This window comes from Narcine bancroftii, chromosome 1 (assembly GCF_036971445.1).
Source record: "Narcine bancroftii isolate sNarBan1 chromosome 1, sNarBan1.hap1, whole genome shotgun sequence".
Taxonomy (NCBI): domain Eukaryota; kingdom Metazoa; phylum Chordata; class Chondrichthyes; order Torpediniformes; family Narcinidae; genus Narcine; species Narcine bancroftii.
Window position 1 is genome coordinate 241,571,570 of NC_091469.1, and position 26,383 is coordinate 241,597,952.

Consider the following 26,383-nt stretch of genomic DNA (forward strand, 5'->3'; position numbering starts at 1 on the left):
TCTGCATTTCTGAATAGATTGTGTATGGCCATACAGCAATATGGGGGTTTGGATATAGAATCCCCAGCGGGTGAACAATTGGTATTAATGGGCTTCGTTACTAATTCAGCCCCAGACATCAGGAGAAAATTGCAGAAGACTGAGAATTGGCATGAACAGGGAATAACACAGCTTTTACAGATCACACAAGGGGCATACGTCCAGAGGTCTGAGGATAAACAGAAAGGAAAGGCTATGATTTTGATGCAGGCAGTCAAGGAAGTTGTGGAGGGACAGCAAGGAAGTTAGGGGCTGTGTGCCAGCTCCTGGATGTTGGGAGAAGTGCCGGGAGTGGAAGAGTAGAGACCAGAGATAATTTCATAAATCACGATTACTCACTTCAGTCACTGTCCAATATTAATTAAAATTCATGCTAAAATGTAAATGTCATAAATGATCGTTTATCAATACTGTAGAATGAGCGAATTTAACTACCAGTTAATTTCATTTTATGAAATAAATTGTATTCAAACGTGATTTTGCACAGGGAGTACGTGAGAGTTGAGCGATGTTATAACATTTGCAGGGAGAAATGTTTGCGCAAATAGGGTGAGTTCTATACATCTTACTTTTTTAAGTGTATGTAAGATAAAGAAAGGATCTGATGTGTAAAGAGGCTGGATCAGCAAGTTGAAGGGGGCGTGTGCATGTCCCTTTAAGCGCGTTGTGGCACTAATGAATTGTATTCTGTTCACTTGAAACTGAGGCTCCAGGCTCCTGTCTTGCAGTTAGTGGTATGGAGCCCTCTCAATAGATTTAGTACAATTGTTCTACACATTCAGGAGTCAAGGTCTGTGAGCTTAAAGATCGCTCACCTCTGGAGAATAAAGAAAACTCTGGGGAATCCAATAAGTTTAATGATTGATTTCTCTGGTGCATTTTCCTCCGGAGTGAAACTCATGCCTCAGCACAATTTCTCTGTATTGCCACTGTAATTTAGTTCATGAATATGATTTAAATTAGTGGCATAGTTCAGAACAATTGGGTGCATAGGCATAACAATATCATTAATAGCTCACAGATCTTGTACCAGATGCTATTCAGTACGTCTCGGCTTAAGGACTGAAAAAATCAGCATGTTACAGAATGATTGGCATGGCACCAATATTTCTTGATTCAATAATGACTCCATAAGCTCCAGGATTCATGTAGCAGAACTTTAAGTGGAATATAATAGAAACTAGCCTGTACTTAAATGATTGTGTGTGCAATCTTCATAAGAACATATTTTAAATGTTTTTTGGTGCCGGTTTTACAGATTGCTTTAAATAAGGCCAGCTCCTGTGGGCTTTGGCGCAAGGCATTTAATGTTTAAATTACAATAGCGATGTTAAATAATCGTCAAATTCGTTTCGTCTGCAGTGACAAAGACATGTCTTATTCCCACTCGGCTATTTTTAAAATAAATTCATTTTAGAATACACTTAATATCACTCGCCGAATCATTATGGAATCATTGTGTACTTAAGGCAGAACTAAAGGTTGAATATGTTTCAAGTTCTCTCGCAGGGGCTCTTGTGCTGCAATGTCTGTTATGTACTCACTCTAACAAATTGCAGGTTGGTTGCCCCATACAGACAAGCAGCTTCAACTGCATTTTAATAAGGTCTAATATATTCAAAACCCATGGAAATATGGTTTGTGTTTCTTTTTACAATAATTCTAAATATAACATTTACACTAACACAAAGAAATGTCAGATTGTTATGGTAAACAGTGTCTTGCCCCACAACGATTTTGGAAACTATTGTAAAAACAGATAAGGCATTAAATTGTAGCTATTCACTTTTAATTAGCATTTCACCAAGTAAACAGGATCGTGAACTAATAAATCCTGGGAATACATTGGCAGTTATTAAGACAGAAGGGTTTATTAGTTCAAAACCCACCCCTGGAGCATCCTATTCATTTTATTAAATCTGGTGATTGGGTATATGTAAAAGCATGGCAAGATCACCAACTAAAACCTGTCTGGGACGGCCCCTATTATGTACTTTTTATTACAGTCGCTGCAGTGTGAGTGAAAGAAAAGGGGTGGACTCACATACAATGAATTAAACAAGCTGCTGATCCATGGACTAAAAACCCTCCACCTGGTGTGCAGTCCTTCATCCTTCTGATCTGAAAGTTATACTACGCCGAGAAAAAGTGCTGTAATGTTGTTTTTACCATTTGCTGTTTTATTTACTTGTTGGTTCCCAATTTTTGGGAAATCACCAAATTGCTCACAATGTATTAAGTCCTCCTGGAATAGGGGCAGCAGAGGTGATGATTATTTACCTTTAGAATCCAGACAGGGCGCAGGTATAGAGTATAGTCATAGTGGGGTATGGGTTAATATAGGATCCCAACATGGACCAGGGGAACAGAACAGCCCTAGGGGAGTAGATTTGATTTGAATTTCGGCCTCTACAGGTATTACAAAGAGGAGTTTTAAAGAGATAGCACAAAGAAGATGGTGGGACAAAGACTGAATGTTAGTCAGGGTTGTACATGTAGCAGAGATAGAGTGAATACATATGGTAATGTTCACAGACAGGCTGCAACTCACAGGTTCAGTGATACTTATGCTAATATTCACAGACAAGCTGCAACTCACAGGTTAAGTGACAAGAAACACCCCTCCCCAACTTGGTCTCCTGTAAATCATCCTTTGGGTCACACAGACATTCGGAATGTTAAGAACCGCACATTAGGGTTAGGGTTAGGGTTAGTTCCAGTTGTAAACGATGTAAGCTGCTACAGAGCACCACAGCTGCTTGGCATTTAAATTGTTTAATCAGACTCCAGGCAGCCTTGGAGATCATCACCGAACAGACAACGATTGCCCTGAATTTAGGGGCTGAAGAAAGACGACAGATATGAGCCACAGTTCAACAAAACAACCTGGCTCTCAATTACTCGTTGGCTGCTGAAGGCAGCGTTTGTGAAAGACTGGTTAATGACAATGCTCACAACGGTCAGGCGGTTAAAGACACTTCTTCAGGAGTTCGAAAATCTTCCCATGTCTAGGTTCAGACTTGGCAACCTTGGCCCGGTGTGGGATGGACTAGACTTTTTATTGGTATCTGGAGTCTGATACCCACAGCCCTTATAGCAGCTGGACTCACTATTCTGGCCATTATGGCGCTCCCCTCCCTAAAGACTTGTGTGCTGTATTTAATTCAACGGACCCCTCGTCAGATCACTATAACCCAAAGGATGTAGGTTTCCCAAATTCTGTCTGATGATGCTGAGACTGCAGTTCGTTTACTGACTCACTGGGAAAAAGACCAAGTTTACAAGTAATACATTCCAGTTGAGAATTCACGAAGCGTAGCTAAAAGAAAAGTGAGGATTGTGAGAGATGAGTAAAACTGATATGAAAATATGAGAGCCAAGCCAAAGAAAGAAAGCCAGTATGAATAGGATAAGTGTAGATAATAGAATGTAGGAAGTAAAGTTAGTATGAATAAGATAAGGGTCTTCCTTAGACAGAGTCAGCAAGTTCCGCATATGTAATTAGTAAGCCTTATAATTATCAAGTTCTTCATATAAGAGTTAGTAAGCCCTGAGGGTTGGGAAGGTGTGAATAAGGACAATGACATGATGGGACACAGATCCCCACTGGTCCTCCAAGTTCACAGAAACAGCACGTAGGCAGACAAGATTGCCTAATGCCAAACTCATCCAGGAGGCAGAAGAATGTAAGGGGGAGGGTACTTCTATACTGAAATAAACTGTATAAAAGTTAGGTGAGCCCCAGTGTGTGTGTGTATTCCCAGGGTAATGGGAAGCACCCAACTTTGCATTGTTGTATAATAAATGTTCTTTGTTCTCAGTTTTTGTCTCGAGCAAATTCTGTGAAGGTACTTGTTTCTCACAAGACTCTCTGAGGGGTGGAAATGTCTCTCAGCAAGAAGAACTTCTAGACTCCAACAGTAATCAAGGTTAAAATTCACATTGCATCATAAAATCTAAACAAGAGGCCTAAGGGTCCAAACCACCAAGCACAGCAACATTCATCATAGCACCGAATTATTTCCATAGTCATCATCACATCAAATTAGTAAAACTAACAGGACCAGCGATATTCATCATCACACAGAATTAGTCAAACTAGCAGGTCCCGTGACAGTCCTCATCTCATTGAATTAGTCAAACCAGCAGACCCAGAGACATTTATTATTTAACCAAATAAGTCAAACCAGAAGGCCCTGCGACATTCATAATCACACCGAATTAGTCAAACCAGAAGGCTCTGCGATATTCATCATTGCGCAGAATTAGTCGAACAAGCAGGCCCAGTGACATTAAACATCGCACAGAATTACTCAAACAAGCAGACCCAGCGACAGTCATCATCTCATCGAATTAGTCAAACCAGCAGGCCCATCAATGGTCATCATCTCATTGAGTAATCAAACCAGCAGGCCCAGTGACATTCATCATCGCACTGGTGTAGTCAAACTGATGTGGTCGTGGAGGTGGAGAAGCTGCTACCTGCGTCCAGACAACCTACTACAAGTGTGCGGTCGTTGTCTCTCTTCGGCAGTTGGGACCAATACAGGTGTTGATAAGTATAATTGGGAAGGGCTTGCATATTGTAGTTTGAAATCAGCTTTTGATTTAGTAATAAAGATTTGTATAAACTGAAGTGCTCTCGGCGTGTGTCTCTGTTTTCTTTCGGTAGCTCAAATACTGTGACCAATCTAAAACGAACAAAGTGAGAGGTGCAAGTTTACCAGAATAGGTGCGATGATGACTTTTGCTGGGCCTGCTGGTTCGTCTAAACCAGTGCAATGATGAATGTCGCTGGGTCTGCTGGTTTGACTAATTCGATGAGATGATGACCGTTACTGGGCCTGCTGGTTTGACTAAACTGGTGCAATGTTGACTCGCTGGGTCTGCTGGTTTGACTAGACCGTTGCGATGATGACTCGCTGAGCCTGCTGTTTTGACTAAACCGTTGCCATGATGATTGTCGCTGTGCCTGCTGGTTTGACTAAACCAGTGTGATGATGACTGTCACTGGGCCTTCGGATTTGACTAATTCGGTGCGGTGATGAAAGTCACTGGGCCTGCTTGTTTGACTAATTTGGTGAGATGAATTCTGTCGCTGGGCCTGCTGGTTTGACTAATTTGATGAGATGATGACATCACTGGTCCTGCTGATTTCACTAAACCGGTGCAATGACTGTCGCTGTGCCTGCTGGTTTGACTACACCAGTGCGATGATGAATGTCATTGGGCCTGCTGGTTTGATTACTCAATGAGATGATGACCATTGATGGGCCTGCTGGTTTGACTAATTCGATGAGATGATGACTGTCGCTGGGTCTGCTTGTTTGAGTAATTCTGTGCGATGTTTAATGTCACTGGGCCTGCTTGTTCGACTAATTCTGTGCAATGATGAATATCGCAGAGCCTTCTGGTTTGACTAATTCGGTGTGATTATGAATGTCGCAGGGCCTTCTGGTTTGACTTATTTGGTTAAATAATAAATGTCTCTGGGTCTGCTGGTTTGACTAATTCAATGAGATGAAGACTGTCACGGGACCTGCTAGTTTGACTAATTCTGTGTGATGATGAATATCGCTGGTCCTGTTAGTTTTACTAATTTGATGTGATGATGACTATGGAAATAATTCGGTGCTGTGATGAATGTTGCTGTGCTTGGTGGTTTGGACCCTTAGGCCTCTTGTTTAGATTTTATGATGCAATGTGAATTTTAACCTTGATTACTGTTGGCTGGAATTTTTTTTGATTTATTTTCATTTTCTCATATATTTTGTCTCACCATTTATTGGATTTAGAATTATGTCGTATTGTTTCTCTACCATATTTTTATTATTTGTAATTCTACAATGGGTTCATTACAAATGATTTACTGCTTTTTTGTTTGTTTTTCTGATAATACTGAATAAAACTAATTTTAAAAGAAATATCTTCCAATTCTGCTCTGCCGTTCCAGTCAACTTGGGCCAGTTCCTCTCTCATCCGCTGGAATTCCCTTTGTTCCACTGAAATACTGACACTCCTGATATCAGCTTTTCCTTTTCAGATTCGAAACTGAACTCGATCATGTTATGATCACAATTTCCTAAGGGTTCCATGACTTTTCGTTCCCTGATCACCTCAGGTTCATTACACATCACCCAATCCAAACTGCCAATCTCCTGGTGGACTTATCGACAAGCTGCTCCAAAAACCCATCCCGTAGACATTCTACAAACTCTCTCTCCTGAGATCCAGAACCCTTCCAACTTTCCCAATCCCCTTCCATGTCAACATCCCCCATAATTATTTTGACATTTTCCTTCTGACCCACATTTTCTTTCTCCAGTTGTAATGTTGTCTACCTCCTTTGGGGGTCCTTTTACCTTTGCCATTTCTCAACACACAACGATTCTAACACTTCTGTCCCTATGACCTTTCTTTCTAGTGATTTAATACCATTGCTTCCCATCACCATCCCCTCTACCAACCTGCTTACCTTTCCTATATATTGTGTACTCTTGCACATTTAGCTCCCAATCACATCCATTATCCGAGCCATGTCTCGGTGATGGGTACAATGTCATATCTTTTAATCTATGGCTGAACAAGGTCATCTACGTTATTCCTAATGCCCCATGCATTTATGTACAGAACACTTAGGCCAGTATGTTACCGATGTTGTTGCCTTTCTATTACTGCCTGTCTTTTCACCTACCTGTCCTTTTTGTCCTCTTTGTAGCACAATATCTTTGACTCTTTTCCTCTTTCTCGACCCTAACAGCCTGGTTTCCCTCCCCCCCTCTCAAATATTAAACATCCCTGCCAGGATATTGGGACCCTTTGAGTTCAGGTGGTCATACCTCCCCCAAAATAGATCCCAATGATTCAAGAATGTGAAACCTGTCCCCTGCACCAGTCTCCTAGTCATACATTCATCTGCTTAATTCTGCTATTGTTGCCTTCATTAACATGTGGCACTCCATGGAGGTCCTGCTTCTCAATTTTCTTCCCAACACTGTGTAATCTTCCTTCTGGACCTCCTCTTTTTCTGTCTATGTCATTGTACCCATTGGACCCAATCTGAGACATCCCGTACCTTGGCACCAGGGAGGCAAAACAGTATTTGGACATCTCTATCATGTTCACAGGATCTCGTCTGTTCGCCGCACCATGAAATCCCCTATAACCACTGCACTTGTCCTTTCTCTCTTCGCCATGGCATTGGGCACAGTGCTAGAGTCCGGTTTGCTGTGGTCTTCCTGTCAGGTCAACCTCTCCAACAGTATCTAAAACAATATACCGATTTCTGAGGGGGACTGTCGCAGAGGTGCTCTCTTCTACCTCTCTATAGCTACTATCAATCACCTGCTCACTTTCCCTAATTAACCAAAGGTCATCAAGCTGCAGCTCCAGATCCCTAACGTGGACGTTAAGGAGCCGCATCTCAATGCACTAGGTGCAGATGTAGTCCTCTGGGATGCTGGTAGTTTCCCAGGGTCCCCACATCTGGCTCTCCAAGCACAACACTAATCGTAGACACATACCACCAAGGCTACTGTCTGATATGTCTCAATAAATGTACCTGTAACTTACACTTTTACAATAATTCACACTTCTTACCTGCTCAGCCAAAGCCTTACCCCTCTGACGATGACGACTTCCTGGTAACGTAAGGAGCCTCTCGAGCCAAAGCCTCAGAGCTCCACTCCTTCACTGTGCCACTCACACATTGGCTGCTCCTTTAGCTTCCTCTCCCTTTATTTGTCCCTGCTGATGATCTCAACTACCCAATAATTCACTCCCACAAATCAACACTGAGTAACCATTTGTCCTCTGCGCCTTTCTAAATCCTACTGAACTCCAACACTCACCATCAAGACATTCGTCCCTCCTCCAACTCTCCCTTGACGTAAAAGGCCCTAATCCCGACGTCTTTCATCAAGTTAAAAGTCTTCCAGCAGTTCTGGATGTTGGACTGAGTGTGTCCCAGGAACAGTCCAGAGATCAGAGAGTCCTCTGTCACACTGCCACTGGAAATGAACCATGACAAGGGCCCTTGCATCCTTCTCCACACACTCTGCATTCATCAAAGAAGTGGGCGACTGTCTCCACTCCACCACAGCCGTCCCGAGGACAACATGCTTGGCGGGTGATGTTCTGGTTGTACAAGGAGGATCTGACTGTGAGGGCTCCTCTCACTGCCAGCCAGGCCAAGTCCTGCTGATTGTTGGTGAGGCCTGGCAATGAGGCCTTCTGCCAGGTGACCTGGATGTCAGCTCAGGAAACCATCCCACCAGATCTATCGAGTCCCTGTCTCTTAGTTTCTGCAGGACATTCTGAGCAGACCCCTGCCTGATGGCCTTGTGGTGAAAGGAAACACTTTTCCACAGAAGGAATAGATAAGATAGAAGCAGGGAGGTTGTTTCCACTGGCAGCTGAGTCCAGAACTGGGGACAGAGCCTCAAGATACGGGGGAGTAGATTTAAGACAGGGATAATAAGGACAATGCGTAGAAGTGCTGCAGGTTACGTCGCATCCATGGAAAGGGAGCTCTCTTAATTATGCCCAAAATCAGGAAAACATGCAAATAGGGTGAGGGTGGGGGGAGGAGCACAGATCAGCAAATGGATACAGGTGGAAAAAAGAGCCAAGAGGTGATGAGGAGGGATCAGGGGGCTGTAAAAGATGCTGTCTGATTGGGGAAAGAAATGGGGGAGGGAGGGAGGTGGAGGAAGGAAGTCAGAGGGATGGGGGTTGGAGTTAAACAAGAACATTTGCAAATGCCGGGGTCGAGGGCAACACACAAATTTCGAGGAGAAACTCAGCAGGTCACATAGCATCGGTAGGAAGTGGGTTCATCTGAGGCCCAAACAGTGGTTCCCCTTTACTTCCTCCGATGTTTGATGAGCTGGTGAGTTTCTCCAGCACGTTTGTGTCTCACCATGTGGCTGGAACCAGAAATTGGCTTCTCCCAGAATGGCCGACTCCTGCTCCTGTTTCTTACGTTGAGGTGAACAGTGCAGCTGTCTAGAAGTGGAAGATCAGTGAGCACAGAGAGAAGGAACAGAAGAGTGAGATTGTTGGGGGCTGGTATGGAGCAGAAACACAAACAGGAGGGGAGATACCAGGATGCTCCCAGTGTGGCCCCAGATGGACTGAATGGCCTTGTCTTTGTTCTCCACATTGAGTGCATTACAGAGATACAAGGGGATGAGACAGTTTTCAAACACAGCTGCTTTATTTGGTACAGATCCAGGACATGAAATTCAATTCCTGTTATTGGGAGGCAGAGATAGTGAAACGTTATTATAGCACCAACGACCCAGGTCTGAATCCAGTCCAGCCTACAAGCAGACTGTACCTTCCCCCTCCCCCACCCATCCCCCCTCCGTGATGGTCCAGAAAACTCAACCATGCTGCATTGCTAATTTAAAAAAAAATGTAATTGGAGTCCCTGACATTGACGGAGAGAATCCATTCCACCTCCACATTCACATCTCACTGCCTTGGAAAAGCAACCAACATATTAAGATTCCCCCCTTGCCAGACGCACTCACTTTACCCTCCTCCCCATGGAGAAGAAGGTTCACCAGTGAAAGGACAGTTTCTTTCCCATGTTATCAGGCTCTTAAATGATCCTCACACTCCTGACTGAATGGTGACATGGATACATTCCAGTTCGCCTATCAGAGGAACAGGTCTAAGGAGAATGGTATCTCACGGGCTTTACACAAAACCCTGGACAGCAAAGATGCAAACATCAGGATGGAATTTATCGACTACAGTTTAGCATTTAAAACCATCATCCCCTCAAAACTGATCAGCAAGCTCCAAGACCTGAGAGTTAATTGGATCATGGAGTTCCTCACCTCCAGACCATAATTGGTGAAGATTGGAAGGAACATCTTCTCCACAATCTCCATCAGTACCCAAGTACCCCAGGGCTGTGTCTTAGCCCCCTGCTCAACTCTTTACAACTACAACTGTGTGGCTCTGTACAACAATACCACCATCTAAAAATTCACTGACAATACCACGGTAGTGGGTTGTATTAAGGAAGGTGATGAGATTGAAAACTTGGCTGAATAGTGCACCAACAACAACCTTACTCACTGTCACCAAAACTAAGGAGTTGATTGTTGACCTCAGGAAAGGAAAGCCAGAGGTTACTGGGGAAATCAGATATTAAGAGGGTGAGAAAATTGAAGTTATTGGGAGTCACTACCTCGGATGATCTTTCCTGCTCCCAACACTCCAATGGCATTGTGAAGAAAGCACGTCAGCACCTCTACTTCCTCAGGAGATTGCGGAAGTTTGGTATGGCACCAGAAACCCTGGCAAATTTCTACAGAGGTTTCAGTGGAAAGTGTCCTGACCAGTCTGGTATGGGGACACCAATACCCCTGAGTGTAAAGTCCTCCAATAGCTAGTGGACACAGGACATCACAGGAAAAACCCTCTCCACTACGGGGAACACTGCTGTCGGAGAGCAGCAGCAATCATCAAAGACCCACATCACCCAGCACACGCTCTGTTCTCGCTGCTGCCACCAGGAAAGAGGTATCGGTGTCACAAGACTCACACCACCAGGTTCAGGAACAGCTACTCCCCCTCTACCATCAGACTCCTCAACAACAAACTCAATCAGACTCATTTAAGGGCTCTTACTCATTATCTGTTTACAATATTTTGTTTACCCGTTTACACTGTGTACAGTTTGTTTTTGCACTACCAATTAGTGGTAATTCTGCCTCACCTGCAGGAAAAAAGAATCTCAGGGTTGTATGTGATGTCATGTATGTACTTTGACAATAAATCTGAAACCACTCGTACAATAATGCTGGCTTTTACCTTGTACCAACTGATCTGTCCCTGTAACTGCACTCCTGCATTGTGAATTATTTACTGAACTATGAATAGGATGTCCTGCACATGTCCTAGACTGCTCCAAAACAAATTTCCTCACTGTAAGTTTGTACATGTAACAATAATCTTGAACCTTAAAACAAATTGCAAATAGAAATCAAGACCTGTTTTGATTTGTGGCCTCAATAACCACAAGATTCCAGTCCCTCCTGGTGTTTGAATGAGTGATGTTTAAATATTCCACACTCTACAAACTTTATGTGTGAATTCGCTGGTGTTTCAACAGACAGTTTGATTGGGTGAATTCCTTCCTGCAGTCGGAGCAGGTGAATAGCCTCTCCCTGGTGTGGACCCGCTGGTGAATTAGCAGGTTGGACGGCTGTGTGAAGCCCTTCCTGCATTTGGGGCAGACGAACGGCCTCTCCCCAGTGTGGAGCAGCTGGTGAGTAAGCAGGTGGGAGGACTGGGTGAAGCCCTTTCCGCACTCAGGACAGACAAACGGCCTCTCTCCGGTGTGGACCCGCTGGTGGGTCAGCAGGTGGGAAGACTGGGTGAAGCCTTTCCCGCACTCTGAGCAGGTGAATGGCCTCTCCTCGGTGTGGAACCGCTGGTGGGCCAGCAGGTTGGAGGACCGAGTGAACCCCTTTCCACACTCGGGACAGGTGAACGGCCTCTCCCCAGTGTGGAACCGCTGGTGCCTCCGCAGGTCGGAGGTCTGGGTGAAGCCCTTCCCACACTCAAGGCAGACGAATGGCCTGTCGCTGCTGTGAATCTTCTGGTGGATCAGCAAGTTCGATCGCCAGCTGAAACCTTTGCCGCACTCGGGGCAGGTGAAAGGTTTTTCACCAGTGTGGACCCACTGGTGCCTCCTCAACTTGCGAGACTCACTGAATCTCTCGCCGCATTCAAAGCAGATGAAGGGCATCTCCCCCTTGTGCACCCGCTGGTGTATCTCAAGGTTGGACAACCTGGTGAAGGCTTTCTTGCACTCGGGACAGATGAATGGCTTTTCCCCGGTATGGACTCGCTGGTGCCTCAGCAGGTTGGAGGTCTGGGTGAAGCCCTTGCCGCACTCTGGGCAGGTGAAGGGCCTCTCCCCGGTGTGGAACCGCTGGTGTCTCAGCAGATGTGAGGACCGTGCGAACTCCTTGCCGCACTCGGGGCAAATGAATGGCCTCTCCTTGGTGTGGAACTGCTGGTGGGTGAGCAGGTGGGAGGTCTGGGTGAAGCCCTGGCTGTACTCAGGATAGGTGAAGGGCCTCTCCTCGGTGTGGTCCCATTTGTGTTCTGTTAACTCACTCGAACTTTTAAAGTTTTTCCCGCAGTCAGAGCACAGAAACTGGTTCATCGCTATGGGGACAAAAAGGTGTGACCAGGGGATAAATCAATGCAGTCCTGCCCCGGAGTGCACAGCACCTACTCAATCTGATGGAGGCTCCCGAGAGTTGGTTGCAGGTTAAATCAACAGCGAGGCTGGGACTAGGGCTGGGATCGGGGGAAAGCGTCCTCTAGCCAGGTGCTGCAAGCCCCAGAACCACGGGATCCCTCTGTTCGGGGACCCGGTGCTGCACTCTGCTTCCAGTGTTGAATCGCCTTCGGTCCCTGACAAGCACCTTACCCAGGATGCATTGCCAACTTCCCCAGAAGGCAAATGTGTGGTGCTCAGAACAGCAGCAGAAGAGCCCTTTGCCGAGTGCAGGGCATTGTGGTTAGAGATGTCTCCGATGGTCGGGCACTTATGGGTGGCAAACAAGCCCCCACCTTGGAAAGGAAGGTGGGGAGAGTGATGGCCAGGCACTAGGAGCTGGGGTTGCCTGACACACAAGGGCCGATTTAAAATCCAGAAGAGGAAACCTCTCCCGATGCTGTGAAGTTCACTGACGTGATGTCTGTTGCTGCCTGTAATACAATAAGATCATAAACGGGTTAGGCCATTTAGCCCATCGAACTGCCTTGCCATTCCTTCATGGCTGATATATTATCCCTTTCAACCCCATTCTCTTGTCTTCTCCCCCCAACCCTTGATTCCTTCCAATCTCCACCTTAATTATCCCCAATGAATTGGTCATCACAGCTGCTTGCAGCAACGAATCCCACCAATTCACCACCATCTGCGTAAACAAATGCCTCCTCTCTGTTCCAAAGGGATGTTTTGTTTTCCGAGGCTGTGCCCACTGGTAGCCGACTCCCCCACCACAGGAAACATCCTTTCTCCATCCACTTTCTCCAGGCCTTTCTGTACTCCATGGGTTTCAATGAGACCTCTGCCCCAGCAAGTACAATCCTAAAGCCTTTGAATTCTCCTTCTATGAAAACCTGGCACTCCAGAGATCATCCCCTGGGCCATCTCCAATGCCAAAACACCCTTCCTTTGATATGGAGCCCAAAGCATTGCTCTCACCAAATGTTTTATAAAACCTCATTATAACCCTGATTTTATTTAAGCATAAAGCATAGTAACAGGCCTTTTCAGCCCATGAGCCCATGCCGCCCAATTAACCTACAACCCTCAAGACATTTCAAATGTTTGAAGGAAACCGGAGCACCCGGAGGAGACCCATGCAGATATGGGAAGAACATACAAATTCCTTACAGACAATTCAGAACCCATTCCCAATCGCCGGCACTGTAACAGAATATTGGGGATTATATTCTATTGCGGAATTATATTCTATCCATTTGCCTTGATTGGAGAAAGAAGCAGATTGGACTAAGAGAGGTCAGGTTACCTGAGGAGTGGCAGCAGTTAGAATTTAAAAAGGTGGCGAGGCAGCAGCAAGAAGCTGATTGGATTAAGAGAGGTCAGATGACCTGAGGAGTGGCAGCAGTTAGAATTAAAAAAGGTGGCGAGGCAGCAGCAAGAAGCTGATTGGACTAAGAGAGGTCAGGTGACCTGAGGAGTGGCAGCAGCAAGAAGCTGATTGGATTAAGAGAGGTCAGGTGACGAGGAGTGGCAGCAGTGAGAATTTAAAAAGGTGGCAAGGCAGCAGCAAGATGCTGATTGGAGGAAGGGTCTGTGTAGTGGAAGGGTCATTGTTGGAGTGGACTGAGTCAGAGTGGTAAGGCTTGGACTCAACAGGCTTTGGCGAGAACAGGTGAGAAACAAAGGATAATAGGATTTGAAGAAAGAAAGGGCCACCCTATTCGAGGAACAGAGTATTCAGCAGGTAGACACAGGTAAGGGCAGGTTTTAGATATCTATCATATTTTCTGGGTCTCCATCCTATACGATGATGATGATTCCTTTCCAGTCAGTTTGAGAGTTTGATATGAGGATTTGTGGGGCCAGAAACGAACAGAGTGTGCGTGAATGGATTTAGGTGAGGTGGGGGTTGCACAGGTTCAGACCCACCCTCTTGACATCTCCTCCTGGGTTTAGTGGCATAGTGGCAAGACAGCTGGGGGAGAAATACTGTTGCAGTGATTAGCCAGACCAAGCTTTCATACAAGGGATGCCCTTTCCGCGCTTCACGGCACATTTGCTAGATGATCTTTGACCCTATGGGATGGTTTGTCTGTCCTTTGACAGCTCTTGCTTTTCATCCTGCAGGGTGCCTATCCACCCCCCACACCAGACAAGCCTGGTGGTGGAGCTGGTTTAGTCGCCAAACACCTAACCATGTGGCAGATAGGACTGGGTTACATGGTACCAGTAGCACTTAGACGAGTGACCTGTCAAAGATTATATATTTCAGATTCATATATTTTCTAACTCTTGTCATAAACAGTGGAAATGGCAGCCAAGGCAGAATGTGGGTCAAGGAAGTCAGCAGTATCCCTGACAACTTCATCTGTGAGAAGTGCATCCAGCTGCAGCTGCAGCTCCTGTCAAACTGAGTTAAGGAATAGGAGCTGGAGCTGGATGAACTCCTGATCATTTTGGAGGCAGAGGGGGTGAGAGATAGGAGTTACAGGGACACTATCACACCTCAGAGGCAGGAGGAGGGTGACAGAAAGGTGAGGGAAAGTGAATAGGCAGGCAGCACAGGGAACCCCAGTGGTTGCTCCCCTCAATAACAAGAAGACTATTTGGATACTATGGTGGGGAAGAGAATCTACCAGGGACAATCCAGAGATCATGTCTCTGGCACAGAGTCTGGTCCTGTGGCTAAGAATGGAAGGTAGGAAAAGAGGTGAGGTGTAGTGATAGGGGATTCCATGGTTAGGTGGACAAATAAGAGGTTCTGTGGAAGGGATCGAGTATCCTTAATGGTATGTTGCCTGTCTGGTGCCAAGGTCCAAGATATCTCCAATTGAGTCCATGGCATTCTCAGGAGGGAGGGTAAGTAGTCAGATGTTGTGATCCATATAGGGACCAATGACATGGATAGGAATGGTGAGGAGGTCCTGCAAGGTGAGTTCAGAGAGTTTGACGCAAGATTGAAGGACAGGATCTCCAGGGTAGTGATCTCAGGATTGCTACCTGTGCCACATGCTAGCTAGGTTAGAAATAGGAGGAAAATGCAGCTTAATATGTGGCGACAGACATGGTGCAGGAGGGAGCGCTTCAGGTTTCTGAATCTATGTCATTTCTTAAATATTTTGTATCTATCTTCGAGTCCGGTTCCTGACTATTTAATGCAGATAAAGCATTAAATAGAGTTGAATGGAAATATTCATTCAAGATTTTAGAAAAAATCAATTATGGATCAGGTTTTATTTCTTGGATTATTGTGTTCACTCTCAATGGCTTCAATTTTTATTAATTTTCAACAATCACAACTTTTCAATCTTCAATGGGGAACCTGTCAAGCGTGTCCTGTGTAGCAGTACACTTGGAGGGAGTGGGCAGAACCAACGCTAACAGCTCCCGTCTTGTGATGGCTAAACACAACAGCCTCCTACCTACTGGCAATTACCCATTACAGCCATGAGGCATCGTGATTCAGCAGAATCTGCAGGTCTACTGAGAAGTCTTGGCCTACTCAACATAGCTACGTCATGAGGTTGTTCGCACTTCAGATGTCATGTCGCCAGGTCTATATTAAGCCTGACAGCACATCAATAAATGCTTCTACTTTTCTCTGGCTGACAACTTCAGGTGTGGTCTTGTTATTCCCAACACTTCAACAAGATGGCGTAGGAGCATAAATATCATCCGCCACATCCTCTAAGTCCATTATTGTTTGATTTGGTCTTAGAGCCATTAGCGATTGCATTTCGAGAGTGTGGTGGCATTTCAGGGATTTGCAGAAAAGGAATTGAACATAAAATTTCACTTTTTTACCATCCACATTTTCAATAATTTCCAAATTTAGTAAGTTTTCAGGAGATTAAATCTACATAAAAATGAAATTTTCCCTTTGAACACATCTACATCAGTGGATACCAATTTCCCCTTTCAGGTTGTGGAAAATAAATTTAAATATCTTGGTATTATACTTACAAAGAATCATAAATACCTTTTCAAAGAAAATTTCTTACATTATTAAAATGTGAAACAGTCTTCAACAAAATGGTCTTTATACCTAGTCGGTCATATTAATTCTATTAAAATTAATATTTCACCTACATTTTTATACCTTTTCCAGGCTATACTGATTCTTATTCCTGAATCGTTTTTTGATTCAGTTGGTTCGATTATATCGTCCCATACATGGAGCACCCTCGTCTAAAAAAGATTCATCTTCAAAAACCTAAAAGGAATGGAGGCATGGCTCTACCTAATTTTAGATTTTATTATTGGACCATCAACAGATATAAATTTATGTTTTGGTTAAACTTTAATATTAAAAAGAACCTTTCATAATTGAGTAGACTGCACCAATGGAGTAAAATTCTACAAAAAAACGTTTCCATTCCAGCACTTGTATCCTCACTTCCCTTTTCTTCAAGTTAAACAATTGATAATCCTATTGTCAGATATGCCGTTAGAATGTGGGTTCCGTTTAGAAAACAGTATGGACTTTGGGTTTCCCCTTTCAAATCCTATTTTATCCACTTGTAGCGGCCGCACGTGGAGACACTGACCAGACCACAGAATGGCTGACAACCGCATGAACTTGGGGTGACACCGGCCATTGTCCCAGGTGACCTCCACTCGGTGGGAAGATGGGGAACTCAGGCAGGAAAGCCGGCCAATCCCATGCTGGTATTCCGATGACGTGGAGACCTAATTTTAGTGCCTGGGGCCCATATAAGCACGACAGCTAGAGCAATAAACCAGTCTTGTTTTCCAAGGCTTTGATGTGCATGTTGTTCTTTTCCATGATCGCATTGTGGGAACACTACATTGGTGACCCTGACAGGTCGAACTGGCAATTGGACCCAAAGATGACGGATCAAGTGCAACCAGTGATCATTCATGCGGTCTCTCTCAGTATTCCAATGTTTTGGGTGTCGCAGTCACATGTGTGGTTCGAGCAGGCTGAGGCTCAGTTCCAGCTTCACCCGCTACTTCTATGTTGTGAGCGCCCTCGATTTCTTCTGGAGCAAGGCAAATAAGCAGTCCTGAAAGAGGTACTAACCCACACTTTTGGGCATTCCTGGTGCGAGTGTGCCGCCCAATTGCTGTATACGAATGGATTTGGTGACAGGGCCCCATCCGCCCTAATGAGCAGGATGCTCATTCTCACCGATGGCCACAAACCTTGTCTCCTCTTTGAGCAGATATTTCTGGAGCTGCTGCCCAAGGATATCGGACTCTTGCTCACGGACGAGGTCTTCAGTGACCCTCGGAGAGTCGCAGCCTGGGCAGACATGTTTTGGACAGCTAAGAAGGACACCAGCACCATCATAGACCACATCAGCATACCCCATGATCAGTCCACGTCCGTTCAAGGCCAGCAGAGAGGCAAGTGAACACCCTGGGACAGCTATGCTACTATCACTAACAATGGGGTGCGGAGGCCCGTTGATTTCTGGGTTTCTGGGGAAATGCCCTGGCCACCCGTCGATGATGGCTGTGGCGGTTGCCTCACGTGATACCCTCCTCTACATCTGTGATTCACTGCTGGGCAAGAGTTTCGGCACTAAGATAAGCATCCCAAGCCCCACAGGCCTCGACACCCACAACAGGAAGCAGGGCCCAGCACTGAGGGCAGCCAACAGCTCCTCCATTCAAACTTTTGGGACCTGCACCATCCCCCCTCATTTCAACAACAGTCACTTTACATGGACCTTCGTGGCAGAAGCGATGGCGGTTGGTGAACACCAAAACCTTTCAGACTCTGCTTCTAGGGGAAGTCAAGCTACCCTCCCCCCACCCGGACTCGAGAACACTCTAGGACAATGAATTTACTCGCATCCTGGTGGAATCCCCCTCTATAGTGGTGCCACAGTTCTCCGCAGCTGAGCTAAAGCTATTGACGGAGCGGCTCCCACTCCACGCCAGGGTGCGCTGACTCCCTCCCAAAAAGCTCAGCCTGGTGAAGGAAGAGTTTAAGAAAATGGATGAGCTGGGGATTGTGTGGCGCTTCAACAGTCCCTGGGCTTCCCCCTCCACATGGTGCCAAAAACAGTGGCGGGGGTGGGGGGGTAGTGGAGGCCTCAATGGGGCCATCATGCCTGACAGATATCACGTCTTTCAGCCTTCATGAGGCATGGGTGTTCCACCAAATTTCAGTTCACTCCCAGGACATCCCCAAGACTGCTTGTTTGAATTCCTCCGCATGTCCTTTGGCACAAAGTTTCCAGCGGCTAATGGTTGCAGAGGGCCGGGACCTCCCTTAAACTCCATGTAATTCTTTTTCTGAAGGTGCCCAATTTTCCATTTCAATCTGCCATCCACACTCCCCGTTTTCCTTGTTACTGCTTTACATTTCTTTCTAGTCGCAACTGCTATAGTTAAACATTTTTCTTGATATTTATCCAATTTCAGTTTTATTTATGTCCTAAAAATATTCAAATTGTTCCACCTTCTCACAGGACCATACCGAATGTAGAAAAAAAAGCCCCTATTTCCTTGGTACATCAAAAACACATATCCAGATATGGACTTAATTCAAGTCCATTCAGTTTATGTGGAGTATAATATAATTGATGGAGAAAATTATACTGAACCATTTGATATCTGGCATTAACTGTATTTGCAACACTCTCTTGATACAATTTTGACCATATTCCTCCTGAATTTGTATATTTAAATATTTCTCCCATCGTAATTTTGATTTATACAAATCTTTTTTTCCTTTCAGTTTTTTTTGTAATCTTATATACATATTAGTAATAAATTTATTAATAATAAATGTATCTGTTGTTGTACCTTCAAATTAACTTTGTTCCAGGAGCCTCAAATCCATTCCTACTTTCTTTTTTAAATACAATTTTAACTGGTAATATGCAAAAACTCTATTATTTTGTATTTTATATTTATCTTTTAATTGCTCAAAAGTTTAAAAAATACCAAAAAAAAAACAGTCTTTTATACTCTGTATACTTTTACTATACTAATTACCAAATAAAGAATTATTCAAAGTGAAAGGAATAAGTTGATTTTATTTTAACAACATTTTAGGTAATTGATAATTTTTAATGCCTCTCTCCACATGAATCCCATTCTGTATTTTCAATATATGTTTTAAAATGGATACTTCCATTTTTCCTTTAAACTATTCCATTTATACAAAATTTGTTCTGGGGCAGTTTTATTCATTTCAATCTGAACCCAGGCTATTTTCTCACTCACTTGTTAACAGGAGGACAAAAATCTTAATTGAGCTGCTTTATAATTTTTAAAATTCTGTAATCTTAGTCCTCCCTGATCAAATTTCCTTGTTAATTTTTCAAGACCAATTCTTGACATTTAACCTTTCCAAATAAACTCTCGTATAGTTTTATTTAAACTCCGAAAAAAAAAGTTTCTGGCACATGAATGGGTAATGATTGAAACAAATATTGTATTCTTGGAAAAATATTAATCTTAATTGCATTCACCTCTCCCATTAACATTATTAGTAAATCTTTCCATCTTCTCAGATTTTCTTCTATCCTTCTCAAAATGTTGAAGAATTTAACAAATGAATTATTTATATTTCTATCAATATTTATTCCTAAATATTTAATTGCCTTATTTTGTCACTTAAGTTTTGTCAATCTCTTACATTGTGAATAATCCATAACCACCATAGGCATCACCTCACTTTTATCAACCTTAACTTTATAACCCGATACTAATCTATATTCTATTAATCTCATATTCAACTTATTCAACAATATTTCTGGTCTTGTTAAATATTACATCATTCACAAAAAAACTAATTTTATACTCTTTATAACCTATGTCAAATCCTTTGAATTCTTTATCAATTCTAATTATTTCTGCTAATAGCTCTATTGCTAATGCAAATAAAAATGGTGACAATGGACAACCTTGTCTAGACAACCTTTCTAACAAAAAGGGTTTTGATATTTGTCTATTCATAATCACTTTTGCTTTTGGCTGATCATACAATGCTTTTATCCAATTTACAAAAGTATTTGGAATCCAAAATGTATTGTGTTTTAAATTAAAAATCCCATTCCAATCTATCAAATGCTTTTTCTGCATCTAATGCAACTGCTACCGCTGGAATATTTCTATTTTGTGCTACATTTATCAAACTTAAAAAATTAACTGTATTATCTGCCACTCTTTAATTTTTAATGAAACCAGTTTGATCCATATTTATTAATTTTGGTAAAAATTTAACTAACAATTAGCTAATAATTTTTATACTTTATAATCTGTATTCAATATTGATATAGGTCTATATGAAGAAAGTTGTAAATAATCCTTCCCTTTCTTCAGAATTACTGTTTTTAAACACTGTTTTAAAAGATTCTGGTAGGTCATGGCTATCTCTCATTTGGTCGAATACCACCATTAATACTAATAAATTATTTATAAAATTCTAGTGGAAAACCATCTTCACCTGGCCTATTATTATTCTGTAATGACATCAGGATCTCTATTTCAGAAAAAGTATTAGATAATTCTAATTTTTCATCTTCATCTAACACAGATAATTTAACTTGTTGCAAATAATCTTCTATTGTATTATCTTTCAAAGATTCTGATTGATAAAGTTTAGCATAGAATTCCTTAAAATTATTGTTTTTTCCTGTGTATTATAGTACTCGAGATGGCAGAGGCCGACAGCATCGAATTCACGCTGCTGAAGATCCAACTGCGCTGGGTAGGTCACGTCTCCAGAATGGAGGACCATCGCCTTCCTAAGATCGTGTTATATGGCGAGCTCTCCACTGGCCACCGAGACAGAGGTGCACCAAAGAAGAGGTACAAGGACTGCCTAAAGAAATCTCTTGGTGCCTGCCACATTGACCACCGCCAGTGGGCTGATATCGCCTCAAACCGTGCATCTTGGCGCCTCACAGTTCGGCGGGCAGCAACCTCCTTTGAAGAAGACCGCAGAGCACACCTCACTGACAAAAGACAAAGGAGGAAAAACCCAACACCCAACCCCAACCAACCAATTTTCCCTTGCAACCGCTGCAACCATGTCTGCCTGTCCCGCATCGGACTTGTCAGCCACAAACGAGCCTGCAGCTGACGTGGACATTACCCCTCCATAAATCTTCGTCCGCGAAACCAAGCCAAAGAGATAGGTAATTTGACCAGTACTTTTCTTCGTGGCAGTTATTGCTCTACCTTTAATTGCGCTGCTAGTACTTTATGAGCCTTTTCACCTCATTCGTAATACCTGTAGTTTGTCGCAATCGGGATTCTCCATTCTAGAAATTTGTATTGTATTAAATCTTAATTTTTAAAAATTCTAACAATACCCTTTCCTCCTCTTTTTTGCACTTGTATTTCCTTCTTCAATTTCATTATTTATTTTTCCAACTGATCCACTTTTTTCATATATTCCTTCTTTACTTTTTAAGTATAGCTTATTATTTGGCCTCTTAGATATGCCTTCATAGAATCCCATGTTGTAAACTTGATCGTCACTGAATCATTATTAGTTTCAAGATGACATTTTATCTGTTGTCTCATAAAGTCACAAATTCTTTTTTCTTAAGTAATGTTGCATTTAACCTCCATCTATAACCTCTCTGTTTTTCTTCCAACAAAATTAATAAGATTAATGGCGAATGATTCGATAGAACTTGCGCTTGATACTCAACCTTTTGCACTCTAAATTGAAATTCTGCAGAAATTAAAAACATATCTATTTGTGAATATATTTTATGTCGAAACGAGTAAAAAGAATAATTTCTTTCACTTGGATGAATTCTTCTCCACATTCCCTCTAACCCCATGTCTTTCATTAAATCTACTGCTATTTTAACTATTTTATTTTTCATCATTTTATCTCCTGATCTATTTAATTTAGGGTGTAAAGTAAAATTAAAATCTCCCCCAATATAATTTTTACCTCAACATTTGATAATTGCAAAAAAACATCTTGCACAAATTTACCATCATCCACATTCATTAAGGTCTATTGTTCTGAATAAATTTGACAATTTACCTAACATATCTTTCTGCTACATCTACAATTGCATATAATATTTTCATTGGTAAGTTTTTATTTATCTAGCTTTTAAATTAAATGAAGATGCTGTTATAGTTCCTACCCAATCTCTTTTTAATTTTTCCATGTCCTCTTTCTGTCAAATGTGTTTTTTGTAAAAAATAAATATATATTTTTTCCACTTTATTTGATTCTGTATCCCATTAATACTAATACTGAAAAAATTCAATTTTCCAGGTATTGGATCACCTTACTAAATCTAGTAACCATCCATCTTTCCACTCCCATCTCTCAGTTTTAAAACATTAATATATTTCATAATACTTTTGTTATATTTAGGTTTTTTGAGAAAAATAAAAACAGAAAAAGATAGACCCTCCCCCACCACCAAAGGCAAACATCATTAATGATGTATCCTTATATCCCTGATCTATAGGTGTTGCGGTCGAAATCACACCAGCACTCATGACTTGTAGAGGTTAGGCCTACACTTTCAACTAACTCTCAAATTACTGTAATGTCCCTTGTTATATTAGAACTATACAGATTTAGCCAATTACAAATTTTTACTTATTTATGGATCCTTCAAGTTAAAAAATTTCCTCCCGAAAATTCTCTCTCAATAAAAAAATCATTTTAAATATCTGCTTTTTCCCTCTCTGTATTATTTCAGCCATCACTCCCCTCTTGCCAGTGTCCTCCCCACAACTCCCCCTGCCTCAAGTGTCAGACCTCATGATGTCGCCGCCAGGACGTCCATGCCCCGTAGTGTCCCCCCACAACTTCCCTGCCCCAGTGCTCCCCAATGACGTCCCCACACTGTCCCCATCACAACGTCCCCGCCCCCAGTATTACCACCCATCACATTCCTGCACCAGTGTCTCCCTCCACCATGTCCACGGCCCATAATGTCCCTCCACCACGTCCTCACCAACCAGTATCCCCCCCTCCAACATGGCCCTGCCCCCAGTATCCGCACAACGACCCTGCCCCGCAATGTCCCCGCCTACCAGTACCCGCCACTACATCCCAGCCTCCAGTGCTCTCCCCACAACGCCCCCAGTGCTCTCCCCACAACGCCCCCAGTGCTCTCCCCACAACGCCCCCAGTGCTCTCCCCACAACGCCCCCAGTGCTCTCCCCACAACGCCCCCAGTGCTCTCCCCACAACGCCCCCAGTGCTCTCCCCACAACGCCCCCAGTGCTCTCCCCACAACGCCCCCAGTGCTCTCCCCACAACGCCCCCAGTGCTCTCCCCACAACGCCCCCAGTGCTCTCCCCACAACGCCCCCAGTGCTCTCCCCACAACGCCCCCAGTGCTCTCCCCACAACGCCCCCAGTGCTCTCCCCACAACGCCCCCAGTGCTCTCCCCACAACGCCCCCAGTGCTCTCCCCACAACGCCCCCAGTGCTCTCCCCACAACGCCCCCAGTGCTCTCCCCACAACGCCCCCAGTGCTCTCCCCACAACGCCCCCAGTGCTCTCCCCACAACGCCCCCAGTGCTCTCCCCACAACGCCCCCAGTGCTCTCCCCACAACGCCCCCAGTGCTCTCCCCACAACGCCCCCAGTGCTCTCCCCACAACGCCCCCAGTGCTCTCCCCACAACGCCCCCAGTGCTCTCCCCACAACGCCCCCAGTGCTCTCCCCACAACGCCCCCAGTGCTCTCCCCACAACGCCCCCAGTGCTCTCCCCACAACGCCCCCAGTGCTCTCCCCACAACGCCCCCAGTGCTCTCCCCACAACGCCCCCAGTGCTCTCCCCACAACGCCCCCAGTGCTCTCCCCACAACGCCCCCAGTGCTCTCCCCACAACGCCCCCAGTGCTCTCCCCACAACGCCCCCAGTGCTCTCCCCACAACGCCCCCAGTGCTCTCCCCACAACGCCCCCAGTGCTCTCCCCACAACGCCCCCAGTGCTCTCCCCACAACGCCCCCAGTGCTCTCCCCACAACGCCCCCAGTGCTCTCCCCACAACGCCCCCAGTGCTCTCCCCACAACGCCCCCAGTGCTCTCCCCACAACGCCCCCAGTGCTCTCCCCACAACGCCCCCAGTGCTCTCCCCACAACGCCCCCAGTGCTCTCCCCACAACGCCCCCAGTGCTCTCCCCACAACGCCCCCAGTGCTCTCCCCACAACGCCCCCAGTGCTCTCCCCACAACGCCCCCAGTGCTCTCCCCACAACGCCCCCAGTGCTCTCCCCACAACGCCCCCAGTGCTCTCCCCACAACGCCCCCAGTGCTCTCCCCACAACGCCCCCAGTGCTCTCCCCACAACGCCCCCAGTGCTCTCCCCACAACGCCCCCAGTGCTCTCCCCACAACGCCCCCAGTGCTCTCCCCACAACGCCCCCAGTGCTCTCCCCACAACGCCCCCAGTGCTCTCCCCACAACGCCCCCAGTGCTCTCCCCACAACGCCCCCAGTGCTCTCCCCACAACGCCCCCAGTGCTCTCCCCACAACGCCCCCAGTGCTCTCCCCACAACGCCCCCAGTGCTCTCCCCACAACGCCCCCAGTGCTCTCCCCACAACGCCCCCAGTGCTCTCCCCACAACGCCCCCAGTGCTCTCCCCACAACGCCCCCAGTGCTCTCCCCACAACGCCCCCAGTGCTCTCCCCACAACGCCCCCAGTGCTCTCCCCACAACGCCCCCAGTGCTCTCCCCACAACGCCCCCAGTGCTCTCCCCACAACGCCCCCAGTGCTCTCCCCACAACGCCCCCAGTGCTCTCCCCACAACGCCCCCAGTGCTCTCCCCACAACGCCCCCAGTGCTCTCCCCACAACGCCCCCAGTGCTCTCCCCACAACGCCCCCAGTGCTCTCCCCACAACGCCCCCAGTGCTCTCCCCACAACGCCCCCAGTGCTCTCCCCACAACGCCCCCAGTGCTCTCCCCACAACGCCCCCAGTGCTCTCCCCACAACGCCCCCAGTGCTCTCCCCACAACGCCCCCAGTGCTCTCCCCACAACGCCCCCAGTGCTCTCCCCACAACGCCCCCAGTGCTCTCCCCACAACGCCCCCAGTGCTCTCCCCACAACGCCCCCAGTGCTCTCCCCACAACGCCCCCAGTGCTCTCCCCACAACGCCCCCAGTGCTCTCCCCACAACGCCCCCAGTGCTCTCCCCACAACGCCCCCAGTGCTCTCCCCACAACGCCCCCAGTGCTCTCCCCACAACGCCCCCAGTGCTCTCCCCACAACCCAGTACCTCCCCCCTCTCCCCACAATGTCCCAGCGCACAACGTCCTCGGCCCCCCGTGAACCCGCACAATGTCTCCGCCCCCAGTATTCCCCCCGCCAACGTCCCGGCCCTAGTATTCCCCGCCCCGCCAATGTCCCCCTCTCGACCTCTGCGACTGACCATAAGTGGCAGCGTCCGGTGTCTCCGGGGAAACACGGCGACTCTCCCGGACAGAATATCCCTGAGTTCAGGCCTCAACGCCGATCCCCTGACCGATCACCCCTCCCTCTGACCTGAGGCCATGTGTCCTACCACGCATGCGCCTGCTGTTCTGTGAGAGCGCGTAGCCTCCTCCTGAGCTTGGAGTCGGAAGGGGTCGGGAAAGTGTCTTTCGTTGGGGAAGGTGTGGGGGAGAGGAATGGGGGGAGGGAGGAGGGTTTTGGGTAGGGAAGAGGTGTGAGGGTGGGGAGGGAAGGTGTATGGTTGGCGGGTGGAGGGGGAGGAGAGGGTGGCGGGGAATGGTGTGGGAGAGAGGGAAGGATGTGGAGGAGGTTTATTTGTTTGGGAGGGTATAGGGAAAAATGTAGTGGAGATGGAAGGGATTGGGGAAAGGGGAAGGACGTGGGGGAGGCAGGAGGAGATTTGGGGTGAGATGGGAAAGGAGCGGGGGTGCGAGCATGAGAGGGGGAGGGGAGAGGGGGAGGGGAGAGGGGGAGGGGAGAGGGTGGATGGGGGGAGGGAGGGGAGTTTGGAAGAGTGGGGGGTAGGCTGTGGGGGTGGTGTTAGAGAGGATAGAAATGGGGGTAGGGGCTGAGAAGACAGGAGAGGGGGAGGGTGTTTGGTGTTCCCCCTTCCCCCTTCTCTTTATTCCCATTTGTTCACCCTCCCCCTTATTAACCCGTGTTCCC

The 26,383-nt window shown here is 45.8% G+C and overlaps 2 protein-coding genes across 3 annotated transcripts; one reads left to right on the forward strand and one right to left on the reverse strand.

Annotated features, from left to right (window-relative positions):
• Positions 1-9,232: 9,232 nt before the first annotated feature.
• Positions 9,233-25,763, reverse strand: LOC138740758 (zinc finger protein 436-like). 2 transcript variants are annotated; one of them, XM_069893835.1, is made up of 2 exons: positions 25,656-25,763; positions 9,233-12,783 (listed from the first exon to the last, which is right to left on the reverse strand). In XM_069893835.1, the coding sequence occupies exon 2, from the start codon at positions 12,230-12,232 to the stop codon at positions 11,141-11,143; it is 1,092 nt and encodes a 363-aa protein (XP_069749936.1). In that variant the 5' UTR covers positions 12,233-12,783; positions 25,656-25,763; the 3' UTR covers positions 9,233-11,140. The 2 variants fall into 2 exon arrangements, with proteins under 2 accessions (XP_069749936.1, XP_069749942.1); XM_069893841.1 differs by lacking the exon at positions 25,656-25,763 and adding an exon at positions 13,478-13,614.
• Positions 23,210-25,555, forward strand: LOC138754890 (mucin-2-like). Its single transcript, XM_069919894.1, has one exon. The coding sequence runs from the start codon at positions 23,210-23,212 to the stop codon at positions 25,553-25,555; it is 2,346 nt and encodes a 781-aa protein (XP_069775995.1).
• Positions 25,764-26,383: the final 620 nt, after the last annotated feature.